Source organism: Ailuropoda melanoleuca, chromosome 7 (assembly GCF_002007445.2).
Source record: "Ailuropoda melanoleuca isolate Jingjing chromosome 7, ASM200744v2, whole genome shotgun sequence".
In the NCBI taxonomy this organism is placed as follows: domain Eukaryota; kingdom Metazoa; phylum Chordata; class Mammalia; order Carnivora; family Ursidae; genus Ailuropoda; species Ailuropoda melanoleuca.
Genome location: NC_048224.1, coordinates 128,641,808 through 128,661,540, shown reverse-complemented (window position 1 = coordinate 128,661,540; position 19,733 = coordinate 128,641,808). Strand labels below are relative to the sequence as shown.

Genomic DNA, 19,733 nt, shown 5'->3' with positions numbered 1-19,733 from the left:
ATTTGACCTTCTTGCTTGCTGTCTATCTTTATGTAGATGTTTGTAGAGGAAAGTAATTGATCCATTTCTTCCCCTCACTCCTTTTCTGCCTATAGTTCTTGTTCTTTCTTGAGTAAATTTTAATTTGTACATTAAAAATAAATTATCTGTTTCATTCCGGATTTTCAAATTTACTCTTCGTGAAGTATTGTGATCCTTTCTATTTGCATTTAGAAAATTGTCTATAATTTTCTTTCTTTATTGCTATATTTACAATAATGTGTTGCCTGTTTTTTCTTGATTACAGTAACTGGAAGTTGTCATTTAAAAAACGATATGTTTCTCATTTTAGTATTTTCCATTATGGATGTCTCTTTATTTTTTACTTTGCTTTTCTTAGGTTTCCTTTTTCCTTCCTTCCTGGCTTGTGGGTTAAACATTTAACATTTCTTTTAGTTTTATTTTTTTGGCCTGGTAATGAAAATAAATTAATGCTGTGAGTTTTCCTCTGAGTAAATCTTTGGCTGTATTACATAGCTTTTTGTGTACAGGCAGACCTCAGAGGTCCTGCGGGGTTGGTTCCAGACCACTGCAGTAAAGCTAATATTGCATAATAAAACTAGTCAGAATGAATTTTTTGGTTTTCAAGTGCTATAAAAGTTATGCTTTAAAAAAAGTTACGTTTATACTGTAGTCTACTAAGTGTGCAATAATAGCACTGTGTCTAAAAAAGCAGTGTACAGACTTTAATTAAGAAATACTTTATTGCTGATAAACGGCAGCCGTCATCTGGGCTCTCAGCAAGCTGTGACGCTTTTGCTGGTGGAGGGTCTGGCCTCCACGTGGATGGCTGCCGACTGCTCAGGGCCGTGGTTGCTGCAGGCCCGGGGTGGCTGTGGCAGTTTCTTAAAACAGCATTGAAGTTTGCTGCATTGATTGACTCCTCCTTTCATGAGCACTTTCTCTGTAGCATGCCGAGCCGTTTGATACTATTTTACCCAGTTGGAGTCAGTCCTCTCATACCCTGCTGCTGCCTTATCAGCTAAGTGCATGTCGCATTCTCAGTCCTTTGCTGTCATTTCAACAGTCTTCACAGCATCTTCACCGGGAGTAGATCCCATCTCAGGAAACCAGTTCTTTGCTCATCCATGAAAAGCAGCTCCTCATAAATCATGAGATTGCCGCGATTCAGTCCCATCTTCAGGCTTCACTCCCTCTAGTTCTCTTGCTCTTTCCACCACATCTGCAGTGACTTCCTCCCCTGAAGCCTTGAACCCCTCAATGTCATTCATGAGGTTTGGGATCAACTTTTTCCAAACTGCTGTTCGTGTTGATAATTTTGACCTTTTCCTGTGAATCATGAATGTTCTTAGTGGCATCTAGAATGGTGAATCCTTTCCAGAAGGTTTTTGGTTGACTTTGCCCAGATCCATCAGAGGAGTCACAACCTGTGGCAGCCAGAGCCTTATGAAATGCATTAAATCGTAAGACTTGGAAGTCAGAATGACTCTCTGATCCCTGGGCTGCAGAGTGGGTGTTGTTGACACGGCATGAAGACACTGAATCTCATTGCACGTCTCCACCAGAGTGCTCGGGTGACCGGGTGCATCATCAGTGAGCAGTCCTATTTTAACAGGAAGCCTTTGTTGTGAGTAGTATGTCTCAACAGTGGGCTTAAAATAGTAGGTAAACCATGTTGTAAACAGGTGTGCTATGTCATTGAGGCTCGGTTTCATGTAGAGAGGACAGCTGAGTAGATTTGGCACACTCTTGGGGCCCTGGAATTTTCGGAACAGTCACTGAGCACAGGCTTCGCTCAAGTCACCAGCTGCACCGGCCCCTAACAAGAGACCCAGCCTGGCCTCTGAAGCTATGAAGCCAGCGCTGACTTCTCCTCTCCAGCGACGAGGGCCCAGTGTGGCTTCTCCTTCCAGTGGAAAGCAGTTTCAGCCAAGCTTTCCGGAAAGCTGTTGTTCGGCGCAGCCGCCGTCATTAATGGTCTCGGCAGAACTTTGGGGGGCCTCGCCGCGGTTTCTGCATCAGCACTTGCTGCCTCACGCTGTGCTTTCATTTACGGACACGGCTGCTTTCCCTAAGCCTCCTGAGCCTGCCTCTCTGCTAGCTTCAGACTTTTCTTCTGCAGCTGCCTGGCCTCTCTCAGCTTTTGTAGAATTGAAGAGGGTTAGGGCCTTGCTCTGGATGAGGTTTTGGTTTGTAGAGATGTTTCTTGTGTGATCTTCTATCCAGACTGCTCAGACTTTCTCCATACCACTAATCTGCACTAAGGCCGTTTTCCTTTCTTTTCTTTTGTGTATTCACTGGAGTAACACATTTAATATCCTTCAGGAAGGTTCCTTTTGCATTCACAACTTGGCTAACTGGCACAAGAGACCTAGCTTTAAGCTTGTCTTGGCTTTTGACATGCCTTATTCACTAAGCTTACTCATTTCTTGCTTTTGATTAAAAGTGAGAGACGTGCGACTCTTTCATTCACTTAAACAGAGGCTGTCATAAGGCTATTCATTGGCCTAATGTCAGTATTGTTGTGTCTCAGAGAATAGGGAGGTCAGAGGAGATGGGGGATGGCGAGTTGCTGGAGCTGCCGGAACAACCACATTCACTTGTTACGCACCTCCCCCTCCATGGGCGTGGTTCGCGAAGCCCCAAAACAATGACATTAGTAACATCAAATGTCACTGGTCACAGATCCCTGTAAGAAATACAGTACTAATGAGAAAGTTTGAAATGTGAGGATTACCAAAATGTGACGCACAGACCCATGGAGGAGCCAGTGCTGTTGGTAAAATGGCGACAGTAGACTTGCTCAACACAGAGTTGCCGCAGACCTTCAGTTGGTAAGATCACAGTATCTGTGAAGTACAAAAAATGAGGGATGCCTGTATGTAGTGTTTCCAGCAGCATTTTTGGCTGATTTGTAGTGAAGATTTTGATTTTTTTGCTTTGATGTAAGGATTTGGTCAGATAATTTTTAGTCGATTTTTTTTTTTGTGTGTGCTGTTTCCGGCCCAACCTTATTTTTAGTTGATTTCCGTCTACAGTGGCCTTTCTCTTACTTCATACTTGCTTCCAGCACTAGAAGAATTTCCTTGCAATGGAATGCTTTTGTCCTCTCAGGGCCTGGAAGAGGGAAGCTCGGATTCTTCTCTCTTCTTTTGCTTTTTTTTTTTTTTTTTTTTAAAGATTTATTTATTTGAGAGAGTGTGTGCGTGTGTGCACACACATGCACAGGGGGCAGGGCAGAGGGAGAGAGAATCCTCAAGGCGACTCCCCACTGGGCGCGGAGCCCAACACAGGGCTCCATCCCAGGACCGACCGGAGCCAAAGTCGGGAGTTGGATGCTGACTGAGCCACGCAGGCACCTTCCCCCCCAACCCCCGAACACACACGAAAAAACAAAAAACAGCAAACAAACCCATATTCTTAAGGCTGTGACCCGGCATTGTTTTAATAAAACCTCCTGTGTGGTTGATAGTTCTTGGGCTCAGCCTTTGTTACGGTCATGGATCTGGAGGGCCCTGAAGGCCGTGCAGATGGAGAGCAGAACTTGCTTCATTTGAGAATTCCTGCTGTAAAAGTCTCGTTCTTTGTTAGCTGTGTGGAACCCACCCAGTCTCATTTGCCTCGTTGTAACCTTTCTCTGGATGTCCGTGAAGCCCCTGGGGCTTGTTAACGTGGGGCGTGCTGAGTGTGGGGCCCGGCTCGTAGGAAGTGGTTCCAAACCATTCAGGGCAAGTTTGCCTGTCTGTGGGAATGTTGTTGATGTGTTCACATCAAATTAATTTCCGCAGGCAGAAGTGACCAAAGCAAAATCAAAAGCCAAATGTGGAAAATGCTGTGTTTGTGGCTCATCAGATAGGAGGCCATTTTCCCTAGTATGTTAAAAGTGACCACCTCTGAAAAAGGCTGGGAAGCCAGTAGAGGGTGTAAACAGATCCAGGTTCACAGCGAGGAAAGGAATCCCTGCCCTTCAGTATATGAAGGGGTTCTGCCTACGATCAGGGAAGGAAACGCCCTGAGAGACCCTTTAGTTTTGCCACTGCGGGTCTGTCTTCCGTGGTCGAGGGCCACCGTCACAAAGTGCCGCTGTCTGGGTGCCTGAAACAGCACGCATTTGTTTCCTCACAGTCCTGGAGCTGGAAGTGGGGGGGCGAGGCGTTGGCGGGGCTGGTCCCCTCTGAGGCCCCTCTCCTGGCCGGTAGACGCCCGACTTCTCCGTCTTCACACTGTGTGTGCCTGTGTCCTCGTCTCCTAGAGGGACGCCAGCCGCATTGGATCAGGTCCCGTCCCGTCCCCCCCATGACTTGATTTTTAACTTAATTGCCTCTTTAAAGACCCGGTCTCTGAGTGGAGTTGACCCTTTGAACTGCACAGGTCCACTTACAGGTGCAAAGTTTTTACAGTTCTGTCAGTATTTTTTTTTCCTGAATAACCTTTTGTCCAGACATTGTAAGAATGCAGTGTATAATACACGTGACACACAAAATGTGCTGTTTATGTTACTGATCGGTAAGGGTTCCGGTCAGCAGCAGGCTATTAGTAGTTACGTTTTTGAGGAGTTGCAAGTTCTGTGTGGATCTGTGACTGTGGGAGGGGTTGGGGGGGTAATCAGCATCTCTAATCCCTATGGTGGCCAAGGTCGGCTGCACAGTCGGATTTTGAAGTACTGGGGGTTAGGACTTTAGCATATGAATTTGGGCGGGGGAAGAAATTCAGTTTATGACAATGACAAAAAAAACCCACAGTGTACTGTGTTGGCGAAGGAAAGGGGAAATTAGCACTCAGACATTGCTGGAGGTGAGATGCATTCTTTGAAGAGTCATTTGTCATTATTTGTTAAAATTCAAGTGGATTCCTTTGACCGAGAAGTTCAGTTTCCAGGAACTCTCCAAAATGAGAACGTGAGGTTCTTCCTTGGCACCTGGCTCATAATAGCAAAAGACTGGGAACAACTCAGTGTTGTCAATATGGCATGGGTTAGTTATGGTTTTAAAAAAAAAAAAGGCATTTCTTTGTGGACAAATACAGAATGTTCTAAGGAGAAGCAAGGTAGCAGTGCATAGAATGTTAGCATCTGCATGAAAGGGAAGAAAGAGCTTATGGGTATTTGTGTAAAATATTTTCTCTGAGGTTGCACCAGATGTGTTAGTAATTTGGGGGTGGAGACTGGATAGCCCGGGGCCAGGGTGAGAGGGAAAGTTCTGTGTATACATTTTGGTACCTTTTGAATTGTGAATTGTGAGTTTATTAAGTAAAGGGACCATTTTCTTTCACTTACGAGAGAATTTTATCACAAGGTCGCTTATAATTCACCTCTTTTGAGGGGATGTTTTAAAAAGGAAATTATTCAGGGGCGCCTGGGTAGCGCAGTTGGGGTGCCTGGGTGGCGCAGTTGTTAAGCGTCTGCCTTCGGCTCAGGGCGTGATCCCAGCGTTCTGGGATCGAGCCCCACATCAGGCTCCTCTGCTAGGAGCCTGCTTCTTCCTCTCCCACTCCCCCTGCTTGTGTTCCCTCTCTCGCTGGCTGTCTCTATCTCTGTCAAATAAATAAATAAAATCTTTAAAAAAAGAGAGAAATTATTCTGATTAAAATCATTATCGTTTTAAGAACTCTTCTGATTTATTTTCCTCAGGGTGCCCCACGTCTGGGCTGTGACAGTGCTTGGTCACCGAGGACAGGTCAAGTGTGTCCCTCGAGCCAGACCATCTTTGTCAGACATTCTTGCCTCAGGGCTTGTAGGGCAATAATTAATTTTTTTTTTATTCTGGTGTGGAATGTGTATGAATCATTGTTCCAGACTTCATGTGGCTCAGGCGCTCCCATGCAGGGAAATGCTATTTAGCCTTGTTAATTCGGCTATTTTGTTTTCTAGGTTATTTTAAGGCATTTATGGGTGATGATGTTGATAAAGCTAATAGCACTTGGTGTATGTTTGGTACCTTGAACTTTGCAAAACGCTTCCACGTTCATGATCTCATTATATTGTCAGTTGAACGAGGAGGTTTAGAAACAGGTTACTACCATCTTTGTGTGGGTGAGGAATTCGAAGCTTAGCTGTCCTGCGGTGAGTAAGTGACAGCGCTCTAGCTGGAGGGTCCGGGGTGTGCAGTGGCTCTGCTGAGGACGAGAGCGTGAACACTCGGCACTGGTGGTCCAGCGACCCTTGAAGCTTACCCATGGTTGGTCATGTAGTGTAGGGGTTTTCGGTGGGGGCTGTTCTGGTCCCCAGAAGACGCGGGTGATGTCTGGAGCCGTTGTTGGTGATCACGCCTGGGGTGTGTTACTGACATCTAGTGGGGAGAGGGGCCGGGGGTGCTGCTCAACAGCCCCCAGTGCACAGGGCAGCCCCTCCCCCCCCACGGAGGCTCCCTGGCCTCACATGTCAGCAGTGCCTAGAAGGATGAGGAAGCCTGACACAGCAGAGACCATGCTCTGCCTACCACCCCCAGAGCCCGTCCTACACGCTCCCGAGGTCCTCCATTTACTCCCTCGTGAGCATTTGTTTTAGGATTGGTGGTGGTAGAACTTACTTGGAATCCTGACTCACGGCCAGTTTAAGAGACCTTTTCTGTCTCATGTTGCGCGTCCGTCCTGCCCGGGAGGTGGGATGGCACCTGCGGGTGTGCCCCTGATGGGGCCCAGGTTATGTGTCTGCAACGGACGCTTCTCCAGGTCCCAGGAGCTGTCCCTTCACGCTCTCCCTGGTTTTCGTAATATCCACAGCAGCTCTGTCCTCATCCAGATTGGGAGGTAGGCTGTTTATTCTTAGCACCCTTGCCTTTTGGTGGGGAAGAGAAACCGGCAGCTGGGGATTATAGTTCGGGAATTCTAGCCAGGAGAAGGAGGAGCAGAGCAGAACCCAGATGTTTTAGGGCTCATTGGGACCGTGGGGGGAGAGTCAGCCTATAGAAAGGGAGAGAATGATTGAGTACAGAGGATTGGGGCTGCGGAGAATGCATGTCCAAGGGAAGGTGGCACATGGAGTGATGGTGTCAGTGGTGGGACTGGGGGTCACTGGTGGGAGGGGGTGGGGTGAACAGAGAACACTGTTGGCAGATTGTTCTTGGAGAGGATGAGACAGACCTCTTTCTCTGAGGCAGGAGGAATAGTGGGGACAGATGTTTGGTCCTGGTGGACCGAGCAGGGACGGGGATACCCGGGGTGCATGTCCTCAGGGGAGCTGTGGGCCGTCACTGGCACGGGCAGGGTGGCCAGGACATCTCGTGGCAGGGGGAGCAGCTGTGTGGGAGCGGGGGGCTTAGGAGCTCAGTGCGTCCCGGGGGCACAGGTGGGGATGGTGGGGATGAGAGCAGGGGGACGGGTGGGCACCTGCGAGTGAGCTATTATTTAGTACAACTTAGTGCGAGCCGTCAGTTATTTTAAAACCAGTGTGTATTTTGTTTCATTTTTTTTTTTAAAGATTTTATTTATTTATTCAACAGAGATAGAGACAGCCAGCGAGAGAGGGAACACAAGCAGGGGGAGTGGGAGAGGAAGAAGCAGGCTCACAGCAGAGGAGCCTGATGTGGGGCTCAATCCCTTAACGCCGGGATCACGCCCTGAGCCGAAGGCAGACGCTTAACCGCTGAGCCACCCAGGCGCCCCTTCATTTTGTTTTTAAAGAGAAAGGAGATTCACGTTTGTTCCATGAATAACCTGTGGACACCTTTGTCCACCTGTCCCAACTTGTCATCCCCCCCTACCTCCTTCCCCTGGGGCTCCCTGTCAGTAGATGGCCATGTTCATCTGAGTGAGGCCAAGTCTGGCAGTGACCCTGATCTCCCTGTGTACCCCGAGGCCCGTCACTTGTGCCTCCCCAGTCTCTCCGGTGATGCCACAGCCATGCCCCCTCTCCCTCTCCTTCTCCCTGGGCCTTTGCAGGAGCCTGTAACTACCCTCTGGCTCCTCCCCTACCCGCATCCGGGGCTTACTCCAAAGTGGGTGTCTGCTCTGCTGCCCTTCAGTGACTTGTAGGGGGAGTCTGAAACGTTTAGCACAGGCTACAGAATCGGCCACACTTGGGGTCCCTGCACCGGGGCTCCCTCCCCTCCATCAGATCCTTGGTGTCCCCCTCTTCCCTGCCTTACCACTTCACTTCTGTTGGCTGACCTGCACTTTTCCCAACCTCTGTCCCCTCCCTCTGCTTCCCCCACAACCCCAGTGTCATATCCTCATTCGGGCTCATCTTAAAAGAGACTTGGTTCTAATTCTGAAAGCCATCGGGTCCCTGCTGTACCCTCTCCTGGCACCTATGCGTGACAAGAGTTCGTGGAACAGTTGTCGGAGGTCTGGTTTGGAGTCCAGAAGGTGAGCCCCTGCAGAAAGGGCAGGCGCTTACCCTGCTTATTGCTGCCTCCTGGTGCTGGCCCCTGGGCGAGCTGCTCTATGGCCCCTCGGCCCGGAGTGAGTGGGGACTGCTTGCAGATAGCGTGGGGCAGGGGGTCACTGACCCCACTTCCCAGGCCGCCTCTCCATGGCTGGAGCGAGTGGCACACCCAGTGAGCTGGAAAAGCCAGGTCAGCCGAGAGGGTTCAACCAGTAGAACCTTTTCCCCATTAGTGGTGCCAGTGGAACTGGGCAAGGGGGTGGGGGGAAGCACATTATAGTGCCCTAGCCACGGTATTTGAAAGGCATGACCTAACGCTGTTTTTCTGTGTCCTTGGATCTGGTGGGACGGCCTTCGGACCCCAGCAGGTCTGCTACCAGGAAGGAGCTGGATAAAAGTGGAGGCAGGCACATAGACCAATGGAACAGGATAGAGACTCCAGGAATGGACCCTCGGCTCTGTGGGCAGCTAATCTTTGACAAAGCAGGATAAAACATCCAGTGGAAAAAAGACAGTCTCCTCAATAAATGGTGCTGGGAAAATTGGACAGCTACATGCAAAAGAATGAAACTTGACCACTCGCTCATACCATACACAAAGATAAACTCCAAATGGATGAAAGACCTCAATGTGAGACAGGAATCCATCAAAATCCTAGAGGAGAACATAGGCAGCAACCTCTACGACATCGGCCCCAGCAACTTCTTTCATGACACATCTCCAAAGACAAGAGAAACAAAAGAAAAAATGAACTTGTGGGACTTCATCAAGATAAAAAGCTTCTGCACAGCCAAGGAAACAGTCAAAAAAACTAAGAGGCAGCCCACGGAATGGGAGAAGATATTTGCAAATGACACTACAGATAAAAGATTAGTATCCAAGATCTACAAAGAACTACTCAAACGCAATACACGGGAAACAAATAATCAAATCAAAAAATGGGCAGAAGATATGAACAGACCCTTTTCCAGTGAAGACATACAAATGGCTAACAGACACATGAAAAATGTTCAAAATCATTAGCCATCAGAGAAATTCAAATCAAAACCACATTGAGATACCCCCGTAAACCAGTTAAAATGGCAAAAATTGACAAGGCAAGAAACAACAAATATTGGAGAGGTTGTGGAGAAAGGGGAACCCTCTTACACTGTTGGTGGGAATTCAAGTTGGTACAGCCACTTTGGAAAACAGTGTGGAGGTCCCTTAAAAAGTTAAAAATAGAGGTACCCTATGACCCAGCAATTGCACTACTGGGTATTTACCCCAAAGGTACAGATGTAGTGAAGAGAAGGGCCATGTGCACCCCCATGTTCATAGTAGCATTGTCCCCAATAGCTAAATTGTGAAAGGAGCCGAGATGCCCTTCAACAGACGACTGGATAAGGAAGTTGTGGTCCATATATACAATGGAATATTACTCAGCCATCAGAAAGAACGATTGCCCAACATTTGCAGCAACAAGGACGGGACTGGAGGAGATTATGCTAAGTGAAATAAGTCAAGTAGAGAAAGACAATTATCATATGGTTTCACTCATTTATGGAACACAAGAACTAGGAAGATTGGCAGGAGAAGGAAGGGAAGAATGAAGGGGGGTGAACAGAAGGGGGAATGAACCATGAGAGACTGTGGACTCTGGGAAACAAACTGAGGGCTTCAGAGGGGATGAGGTGGGGGATTGGGATAGACCGGTGATGGGTATTAAGGAGGACATGTATTGCATGGAGCGCTGGGTGTTATACGCAAACAACGAAGCATGGAACACTACATGGGGTGGGGGAAGCGGAGGCAGGGCTGGTCTTTCACTCCTTCTTCCCCAAAGAGGTGAAGCCTTTGTGAGGAAAGGGTGGGGTTTTATCCTTTCAGCTGGGGAGCCCTTGGTTCAGTGCTTAAATGCCCCGGAGGTATTAGGACAACATGGGAAAATGGCTCACTTTATCACCTGGTGTGGCTCCCTGAAAGGAGAAAAGTAGCTTGTTGAAAGGGTCATTTTTTTGTCTCCTTGGTAGGTAGTTACCTGCTGGGCTAACCTGGCAGGGGTTTAGGAGAGGAGTACGGGCGCTTTGGACCGCAGGCTGGCAGATGACGTGTGGTCACTTGTGTCCTGTTGTTGTGGTAAGCAGTGCGGTGACCCCTGAATCGCCGTCCTCCCAGGCCTCTCTTGGAGTCCTGGTCACCGCTGGCCGCAGATGGGAGTGGCGTGAAGGCGATGACCCACCGAGTCCACCTTCACTCCTGTGAAGTCGGAGGGATGGGAGCTGGGTCAGACGGCACCATGAATAAGGGAATGGGAGTAGACATCTAAAGTTCCAAGTTTTTTATGGAAAAAGAATTTAGATTTCCCGTGTTATCCAAAATGGTATTGGTCGTTCCCTGGAATAAAGACAAGATGCTTTTGGAATGCCTAGAAGGAGCCACACAGACATTTCTCCAGGAGCCGGGGCTCTAGAGGTCTACCTGGCATTGGGCTCATTTGCTAAATGGAAGAAAGATCAGAGAATAGTCTTTCTGGTGGGAAGTTCTCTTGAAATCAGAACCAGGGGGTGAGTACGCCTGTTAGAGCAGGTGTCCATGGCCAGGTGGTTACTGAGGGGGTGAAACGTTTGTATGTAGAAGGTGGGCCCCAAACACATCATCTCAGGCTTCTGTGCCCTGTCCAGTCTCTGCTGAAATTGTCTTTGTCATACTAGACGTTAAGGGCATTTAGAGCTTGAGAAAGTGTTCTATCTGCGGTAAAACTTGAACTGTTTAGAATATCATAGATTCAACTCCAGATGTCAGAAGTTATTTGAAATTTTACAAGGAATTTATTTTATAAATGTGGTGCGTGTATCATTGCCTCTCTGAAGCGAATACACGGTCAACACGGTTTTTACCCTTCCTGGACTACAGCACACCGTATTAACACGTACCGAGCCCGACCTCGCCGGGCGCTGTCCCCCGGCACTTAGTTTGCTGTTGGTGGAAACACAGACAAGTGAATCCAAAATGAAAATCAGACAAATAGTTGCTAAAGTAAAAGTTTGCACAGGGTGTGTGGGAGGGAAGCAGGTGACGGTTTTCCCGACTTCTGCTAGGGCGAGAAGGCCAGAGACACAGTTCCAGAAGAGCAGGCAGGCAGAGTTGGAGGCCAGAGTGTGGTGGGGCCTCCCTAGGGGATACACTGGAGCGGGAGGGCTCGCTTCCACCCAGAAGGGACCAGAGAGCTCTTTCGGTGCATGTTACAGCTACCAGAAGGATTGCGTTAGTACGAAGCCCACCGCTGTAAGCAGGCCCGTGCACCTGCGGACCAGACGGGGGCTCCCTCTCTGAGCACAGTGCGGAGGTTTGCTTGCTTGCTTCTTGGTTTTCAGGGGAGTATCGCTTTGGGATTTGTGTTTAAAAAAAGAATGCTGGAAGTCATGGGGGCTGAGTGGCTTCAGGAGAGACGAAAAGACACGGAGTGGACACTGGTGAGGACGCAAACTTAAGACTTGGGCTGGGGCCTGCTTTTCTGGAAAGCTCCCTGAAAATTATGGTAGCTTTTGGGCTGTTGGAAATTGGCTGCCTTTCTACGAAACACGGGGGTGGGGGAAAGGCTGCACTGCTGTCCCCCTCCTTGGGAGCGTGACCTTCCCTCAGCTGGGAGGGAGTGCGGACCCGTCCGGTCCTGCGGCTATGTGCCCTGGGCGCTTCCTGGCTGACACCTGGGGGGAGGGGAGGAACACGTGTGACTGCTGCTGGCCCTGTGATGGGCTTTGGGGACTGGTTCCCAAACCCAGCTGTAGCTGAGGATCACCGACTGAGGTCATTTGAAAGGGGAAGCCCCCTGAGATTCGGGTTCAGCAGGTCCGGAGCATGCTGCCTGCAGGTGTCTGACGCAGGCCGGCCCAAACCGCGGAAGCCCGGCAATGTCGTGAGGCCTTTTCCTGCTCTGGACTCACTTGCACACACTTTTCTTGCTGTTATGTGCTTGTGAAAATGTCCAGTTCCAAAATAACAGTGGAAAAAAAAAACCCCCCGAGATTATTTAAATTTTTTTCTGGTTTTGTTTTTTAAAAATAATTTCCCTCTTTTTGTTTCTGTAGGACACTAAATTGTGGATAATAATGGAATACCTTGGTGGAGGCTCCGCACTAGATCTGGTAAGTATCCCCCCGTCCCCCGCGCCTAAATACGCATCAGAGTTGTTCTCAGTAAATCTTGGTTGTAAAGGTAATTCTGTTTTTATCCACTTCTGTTTCCCTTTTCAGTTGCGTGAAAAGGGACCAAACTATTCCCTATAATACCTGTTTCTGTTTCTAATAATCTTACTGAAAATTAGTTTTCCTTTTTTTTTTGAAGACTTATTTATTTGAGAGAGAAAGTGTGCATGAGTGGGGAGAGGGGCACAGGGAGAGCATCTCCAGCGGACTCCCTGTTGAGCATGGAGCCTGATGTGGGGCTGGATCTCATCACCCTGAGATCACACCTGAGCCAAAACCAAGAGTTGGAAGCTCGACCCACTGAGCCACCCAGGAGGCCCTAGTTGTACTTTTGAAACCAGTTTTGCTGTGTCCTGGGAAGCCAGTGAATTTGTTCATAGAAGCCAGGAAGGATTCTGCCTGTCGTTATCCTACTTAAGAACACTTTGTTAGCTTCTCTTCCAAAACTGGTTTTAACTTTTGTGGAGCTGAGATCCCATTATAGTTTCATATTTCAGCTAGTAGCTTAGTTTCTGAAATAGGCGTGTAACATTTTCATTTATAACTAATTAGAAGCAGGACTTTTAAAACTTACTTGATTTCAGGAGTAAGGCAGGCAGGCAGCATGTGATGATTGCAGAACGGGGTCACACGTCGGAGCCGTGGTCGAGCCAGGCGGGCGGGTGTGCTTCTGTTTCTCAGATGCACGCGCAGAGGCCGTGGCAGCGCCGGCCCCAGCCTCGCAGTCGTGTCTCCTAGCTGGCCTGCACCTGCCACGCCAGCCCACGTGTGAGCTAGTGGAAGCCAGCGAGGGGCTGACCTCAGAGCCTCAGTCGCTGCTCTTGGTAAAACACGGCCGCATGTCGGCTTCTGGCCAGATGCTTACAAATAACCAGTGAATCATAAGCATTGCTTAAGTTGTTCTAGAAACTCAGTATGTGCAGAACAAATTTTAAAAAGCCCACACAGTTGTTTAGCACCTGACATCTTGTCCCCACGGTGGTTATGCAGTGAAATCGGTGCACTCAGCGCCTGTCCTGGAAGGCTGGCTTGGGGTGAGCGGTAGTTTCTAGGACAGGCCTCGCTGTCACTTTCGTGTTAGAAGGTAGGGCCTGCCTGGTGGACAGTTGTCAGGATGATGGGCCTGCAGTTTTCGCTGCTCTCAGAGCGGTGGCTGGAAGAAGCCCGTGTGTTTTAGTGGTTGTATCTTACACAGATTTTATCCATTAAGGAGAGAAGGGCCCTTCGGTTAAAAGGAGATTTCTTTCTCACAGTGGGAGTAGCAGTTAGTAGTTTTTGAGCGGGGAAGGTAAACCTTTAAAACTTCATCTCTTAAAGTATTACATACCCCATTTTATTTTAATTAATTAATTAATTAATTAATATATATATTTTGAAAGATTTTATTTATTTATTTGACAGAGACAGCCAGAGAGAGAGGGAACACAAGTAGGGGGAGTGGGAGAGGAAGAAGCAGGCTCCCAGCAGAGGAGCCTGATGTGGGGCTCGACCCCATAACGCCAGGATCACGCCCTGAGCCGAAGGCAGACGCTCAACGACTGAGCCACCCAGGTGCCCCTATGTAGACCCCATTTTAAAGCAGTTAGTCAAAGTAGTCTTCAAAAGGAAATTTCAAGAAAAAACGTAATACGATATCAACAATTATATTAAAATGAGAAGAGCAACAGAGCAGCTGGAAAAATTCCGTGACTTGCTTTGCATCTTTTCCATGAATATACACATGACAATAAGAGCTTTTCATTTTTGACGGTTTTGGGAAATGCTGCAGGAATGTAGAAAATCATCTCATGTTGGGTAATTAGAGTTACGGGATCTTAAGTGCATCTCCTTTGTGGCACCCGTGCAGTTGTGCAGGGACTCTGTCCTCCAACACTGAACCCTCAGAGAGGCAGCTCATCTCTCAGTGCTCTGCTTTATTCATTCTTAATGCCCACAGTAATTTATTTAGTGGTAACTGTCTTTGGAGCTTTGAAGTCTGAAATCTTAGACATTACAATTGGAAGGATGTGTAGAACTCTCCATTTAAAAAAAAAAAAAAATCTCATGTGGTTACGGTCCCAGCAAACTGCCATCCACCTTGCACATTAATGGCTCTGCTGACAAGAACCAGGCATCCTTTTTTGGACATCCCTAATCATCTCATTCTAATTGAGGAGCAAATGGAGGCACTCAGAGGTTGGGTGTAGAGCTGGACGTTGGACTTCGTTATGCCCAGCCGCAAAGCCTGTGGCCTTCCGTGGTCCCACACGGTCCTTCCCGTCCCTCTCACTTCATTGGATCTTTCTCGTAGCCCCTTGCTGTTGGCCTGTCATCAACCTGCAAAGACGAGGACACGTTAATAATAGACAAGAATTATTTTTTGAATGTTGAAAACTATTAGGATTATTTTGCGAGGGTCTATTTATTTATAAAAGATTTTAAGAATGAGAATATTGTTGCATATAAAATTGGATACCATGTAGCTGAATAATATGGGTTTGGGGCATTTTTCTGAAAAAGCAACCTTGCTTTTGTTCACTGTCTCTCTGGTAAGAGGCATAGTGCTAAAATGTGTATGTGTGATTTTGGAGGAGCCCCACACGTCACGGCCCGTGGAGGGAAGGGTGACCAGGTGTGCCTTGGTCAAGGAGAGGGCCATGCCATCCCCCAGAGCATGTAGATCTCGCTGGCTCTTTCTGCATCTTTTACTTTCTAGCGTCATCTTTTCTCTTCATGTGCTCAGTAACTGACGTAGTCATTTGGGCTGGCGTTGCAAATTACCATGGACTGGGGGCTTAAACAACAGTGTATTTCTCACAGTTCTGGAGGCTGGGAAGTCCAGGGTCAAAGTGTGGGCAGATGTGATGTCTTGTGAGGCCTGCTTCCTGGCTTGTAGGTGGCGTCTCGTATCCTTGCATGAGGGAGAACAGAGAGCCCCAAAGCGAGCTCCCTGGCCTCTCCTGGACAAGGTCACGAATCCTCTTCCTGAGGACTCTGCACACATGATCTAATCACCATCCAGAGGCTCCACCTCCTAAAACCATCACATCGGGTGGTAGGTTTTCAACATTGGGATTTTTAGGGGTGGGGGTGGGCCCAACAATTCGGTCCTTAACAAAATGAAAAGTGTCTTAAGTTTTCAGTCTGGTCAGAGGTAGGCGGCTGTCTCCCCATTCTTGGCCGTAAGCAGGTTGCAGTGTGGCATGCAGATTCTGTTTTTTGCTTTTTCACTCTGCATTGTGGTTATCAGGTCTTTTTACTTAGGCTCTTAGACAGTAGTTGAATTCCTCGGCATGAATCTTAATGACAGTGTAGCCTGGGACGGGACGATGGCCGCCCTCCTTCAGCCGACAGTGCGTTTTGACCATGTCCGGTAGTTAATTTTGGGGGGCTTGCTTTTGCTGGAATTGAGGTTCCATATGGAGGCTGGCTCCAGGTCAGGATGTGGGACCAAGATAGAATTGCCTGTATATTCTCTGGTGGGAAGTGGGGTGTGTTGGATGTAGGTAGGGAGCTGTGTGTGAGAGTGCTTCCTCAGGCCCCTGAACACCCCCCCCCNACCCCCCCCCCCCCCCGGCCTGGGCAGCCCTCTGAGGTACCAGCGGTGTCACCTGTCGGAGCTCGAGAGAACTGCAAACCTGACCCCCTCTTGCTGTTTGATACATTTGGAGGTGGCCCGAGAAGGGAAAGTGACTTCGCCCCAGGGTGAAGATGGGTGGCTTCAAGACCGGGTCAAAATCCTAGTCTGCGGCGTGACATATAAGTAAATCTTGGGCCCCGCAGATAAGACAGATCAAAGGCTTCGTAACTTCCACTTTGGAATTCACACACAGCTGCTTTGTGTGAATCACTGAGGGGCTGTCCCACGCATGAACTTCCCAGTCCTGTTGTCTGGGCGCGAGCCTCTCTCTCTGGCAGAAGATAAACTAATGCTGTTGCAGGGTGTGTCCCTTGGAGCTTTTTCTTAGTCTTTTCTGGTGGTGTATCCATTTTGACTTTAAAAAAATGCAGTTGATACCTTTAATCTGCTCTGTGAGCAGCAAAAGATGGGATCTGGCGTGAAGAATAGTATTAGACACAGTACAGCGTCATTTTTCCTTTAAAGTTTGTTTTTGTATAGTGATCTTTACACCCAACATGGGGCTTGAACCCATGACCCCAAGATCAAGAGTTGCATGCTCTTCCGACTGAGTCAGCCAGGCGCCCCCAATAAAGCTGAGTTATTAAGAGCCACGAATGTCAGAGTAAAATAGACATGGATTTTATTTTGAATGCACACATGTGAGCTCGATCTGTTGATTTTTTTTTAATTTGAAAGATAATAAATTGAAATAAAATGTTCCTAGGATCCATAGAAGCCTTATTAGAAGGCACTGTGAGGAAACGCTGGGTTCTGGTTTGAAAACCATGTGTGTAAATAATGTCTCAAGTTCTTTCTGCTTCTAGGGTGCCCTGACTTAACGAATGTAATAGGTATCATGCAGTTGAAGACTTGATAACTTAAAACGTGATAGATTTCAGGTGAATTCATTTTTCATTCAGAAAATGTTTGTTGTGTGCCTGCTACGTGTCAGGCGCTGTTCCAGCCACTGGAAGTTTCTGCAGTGAACAAGGCAGAAGGAAATCCCACTGGCACGGAGCCGTGTTCTGCTGAGAAGAGAGTCCATTAAATTGTATGTCGGAAAGTGCTACAAGGAGAGGAAAGCCAGCTGGACTGGGTTGGGAGGATCGCAGCGAGGATTAGCAGCAGACAGCCAGTCGGAAGGATTTGTAGTGACTCGCTCAGTCTGTTGGGATGGCCTTGGAGTCTAGTTAAGAAGGAGCCGTGCGCCATGAAGTGGTCACTCCATCAGGCGGCAATGTTCGCCAGACTTAAAAATGAGTATGCAACATGATTTAAAACAATGAGATGGCCTATTCATTCATGGTAGGCCAAGCCGCTATTGTAGTGGCCCCACACAGTGTCTCAGGAGAGAAAGGTAGTTGACCCCGGAACAACCCGGGTTTCAACTGCATGCATCCACTTATGTGCAGATTTTTTTCCTACACAGGTATTATAAATGTATTTTCTCTTCTTTATGCATTTCCTAATACTGTTTTTTGTAAGAATGCAGTATAGAATACACGCAGCATAACAGAATGTATGTTAAGAGATCATTTATGTTATCTGTAAGGCTTCTAGTCTACAGTAGGCTATTAGTAGTTAAGTTTTGGGGGAGTCAGAAGCTGTGTGCAGATTTTCAACTACACAGGGGGCTGGCGCCCCTCACCCCTACGTTGTCAAGGGTCAACTCTATTTCTGTCCCACATGGCGGGGGTCACTGGGCTCTAGTCCACATGGTCATCAGGGCCCTGCTCTGGAGGGTGGCTTTGCCATCTGTAACCCATGGTTTCCCGTGGTCTTCAGTCACTATCCTCTCTGGCTGCCAGTGTCTTCAAGGCCAAGACCGGGAAGGGGCTGTCACTTCTGTGCATATTCCATGAGTGAGAACTAGTCACATGGCCAAGCCTGCTGCTGCAGACGCTGGCCCGTGTGGTCTCTAGTTGGGTGGCCATGTGCCTGGCTAATAGTCTCTATTACAGAGGAGGGAGGGGAGAACAGACTTGGGGGAGAGAGAATTCAAAGTCACCCAGAGGTGAGATGCAATCTAAATTTTTTTTTCCTGGGAGTCTGTCTTTTATAAAAATTATCTGAAAAATCCACAGTCCTCTTAATGGTAGAGATGACCATGTTTATACTGCTTAGAAATGTTAGTGGTGGGAGGTGTTAATATATCACTCTGAGAACTTAGCCAGTCTTCCCCACCTGTGAAGAAGTCTGGTGTCGAGAACTCAATACCTTTTATAGGGACTTTGACACCATGGAGGCTCTCCTTGTAAATAGAGTATCTCTCTCCCCTTCCCCCACTGCCCCTCCCATGACGTATAAATCACCGGTGGGTGGTGTTTAGGTGAAGTTTTAAAGGGCATAACCATACATATATTAGTCGGAGAGCCGGCTCTTAATGATCCAGGGGAAGGTTTTTTTAATTAGTTTTCCCTGCTCTTCTTATTTCCCCTTGGTGGTGACACCAGGCGGCTTTGCTGTTTCTTTCCGGAGACTTGATGACAGAAGGGAGGAGGTGGTTAAATCCAAGTCTAGTCAGGCATTCCTGATGAGCTGTTTGGGTAAAAACCTGCTGGAGGAGGAAATGAAACCCATGCTCTGGGATAGAATTGGGATTCTCCGTCTGCATTCTGGGGTTGTGAATAAGAGTGCGTGCACAGCCCTGCCCTCCTTCCTCTGCTCTCCCAGGTTATGAGAAAGTGCCTTCCCCCTTTTTGAGTATGAAAATGTCTCCGTGCCACGAACACTGAAATACAGGTGTGGAGAAGACAAGGCAGGGTCTTCAGATTGTGTTCTTTGAACAGTTTTCATGTATGTTTCTTGAAAATAAGACTCTTAGATAATTTGGGGAAAAATTAGGTTCTGTGGAATAAAGTGTGCAACATGCTGCCTTCATCTGAGGTGATCTTTGGACAGTATCTCTTTTTTAAGATATTTTGTTTATTCACTTAGAGCGCGCGTGTGCACGAGCAGGGGGCAGAGGCAGAGGGAGAAGCAGCCTCTGCGGGGAGCAGGGAGCCCGATGCGGGACTCAACCCCAGGACCCTGGGATCATGACCTGAGCCGAGGGCAGACACTTCACCGACGGAGGCACCCGGGCACCGTTGGACAGTGTTTGAATTAGGAACTGGGGTCCTGCGTGGTAGGCTGGCGGACCGCAGGGTGTGACCTCCTCCGAGCCCGAATCGTGCAGGAGAGCCCGGCACGTTGTCTTGCCCCAGATTCTGCACGGGAGACTGCGGGGGGGATGGCCCGGTCACAGCGCGCTGTGGCCTGATGCCGGGTCCCAGGGAGGCGGGCGGGTTAGGAGAAGCGGCGGGCCTCCCCTCCTGCACTGGTGGACTGTGGCTGTTACAGGCGACCAAGCTGGGCCTGCGAGCAGCAGATGAATCAGGAGGGGGCGCCAGGCAGGAGGCCAGCTGTAATGACCAGGGCAGCGTCGCTTGCCCCCGCCTCGGGCCCCGTGAAACAGCTCTGCTGTTGCCATCACCCCGCCGAAGGCCCTGAGATGCCCAAGTCGGCCTGTCTGTCTGTCTAGGACAGCGCTGTGTCCGTGTGTCATTTGGAATGCTACTCTGGAAAGAGTGTCGTAGTTTTCATTCCCTTTAGTTTAAAGTAGCCCTCCCCCGCCCCCCCC

At 48.5% G+C, this 19,733-nt stretch overlaps 1 protein-coding gene across 4 annotated transcripts in view; it reads left to right on the top strand.

The window, feature by feature from the left end:
• STK24 (serine/threonine kinase 24) overlaps positions 1-19,733 on the top strand; it is a 104,695-nt gene that overhangs the window by 61,185 nt on the left and 23,777 nt on the right. For all 4 annotated transcript variants that reach the window (XM_034665398.1, XM_034665399.1, XM_034665395.1 and 1 more), the window contains exon 3: positions 12,394-12,450. In XM_034665398.1, the coding sequence (XP_034521289.1) occupies positions 12,394-12,450 (57 nt within the window). The remainder of the gene's footprint in view (positions 1-12,393; positions 12,451-19,733) is intronic.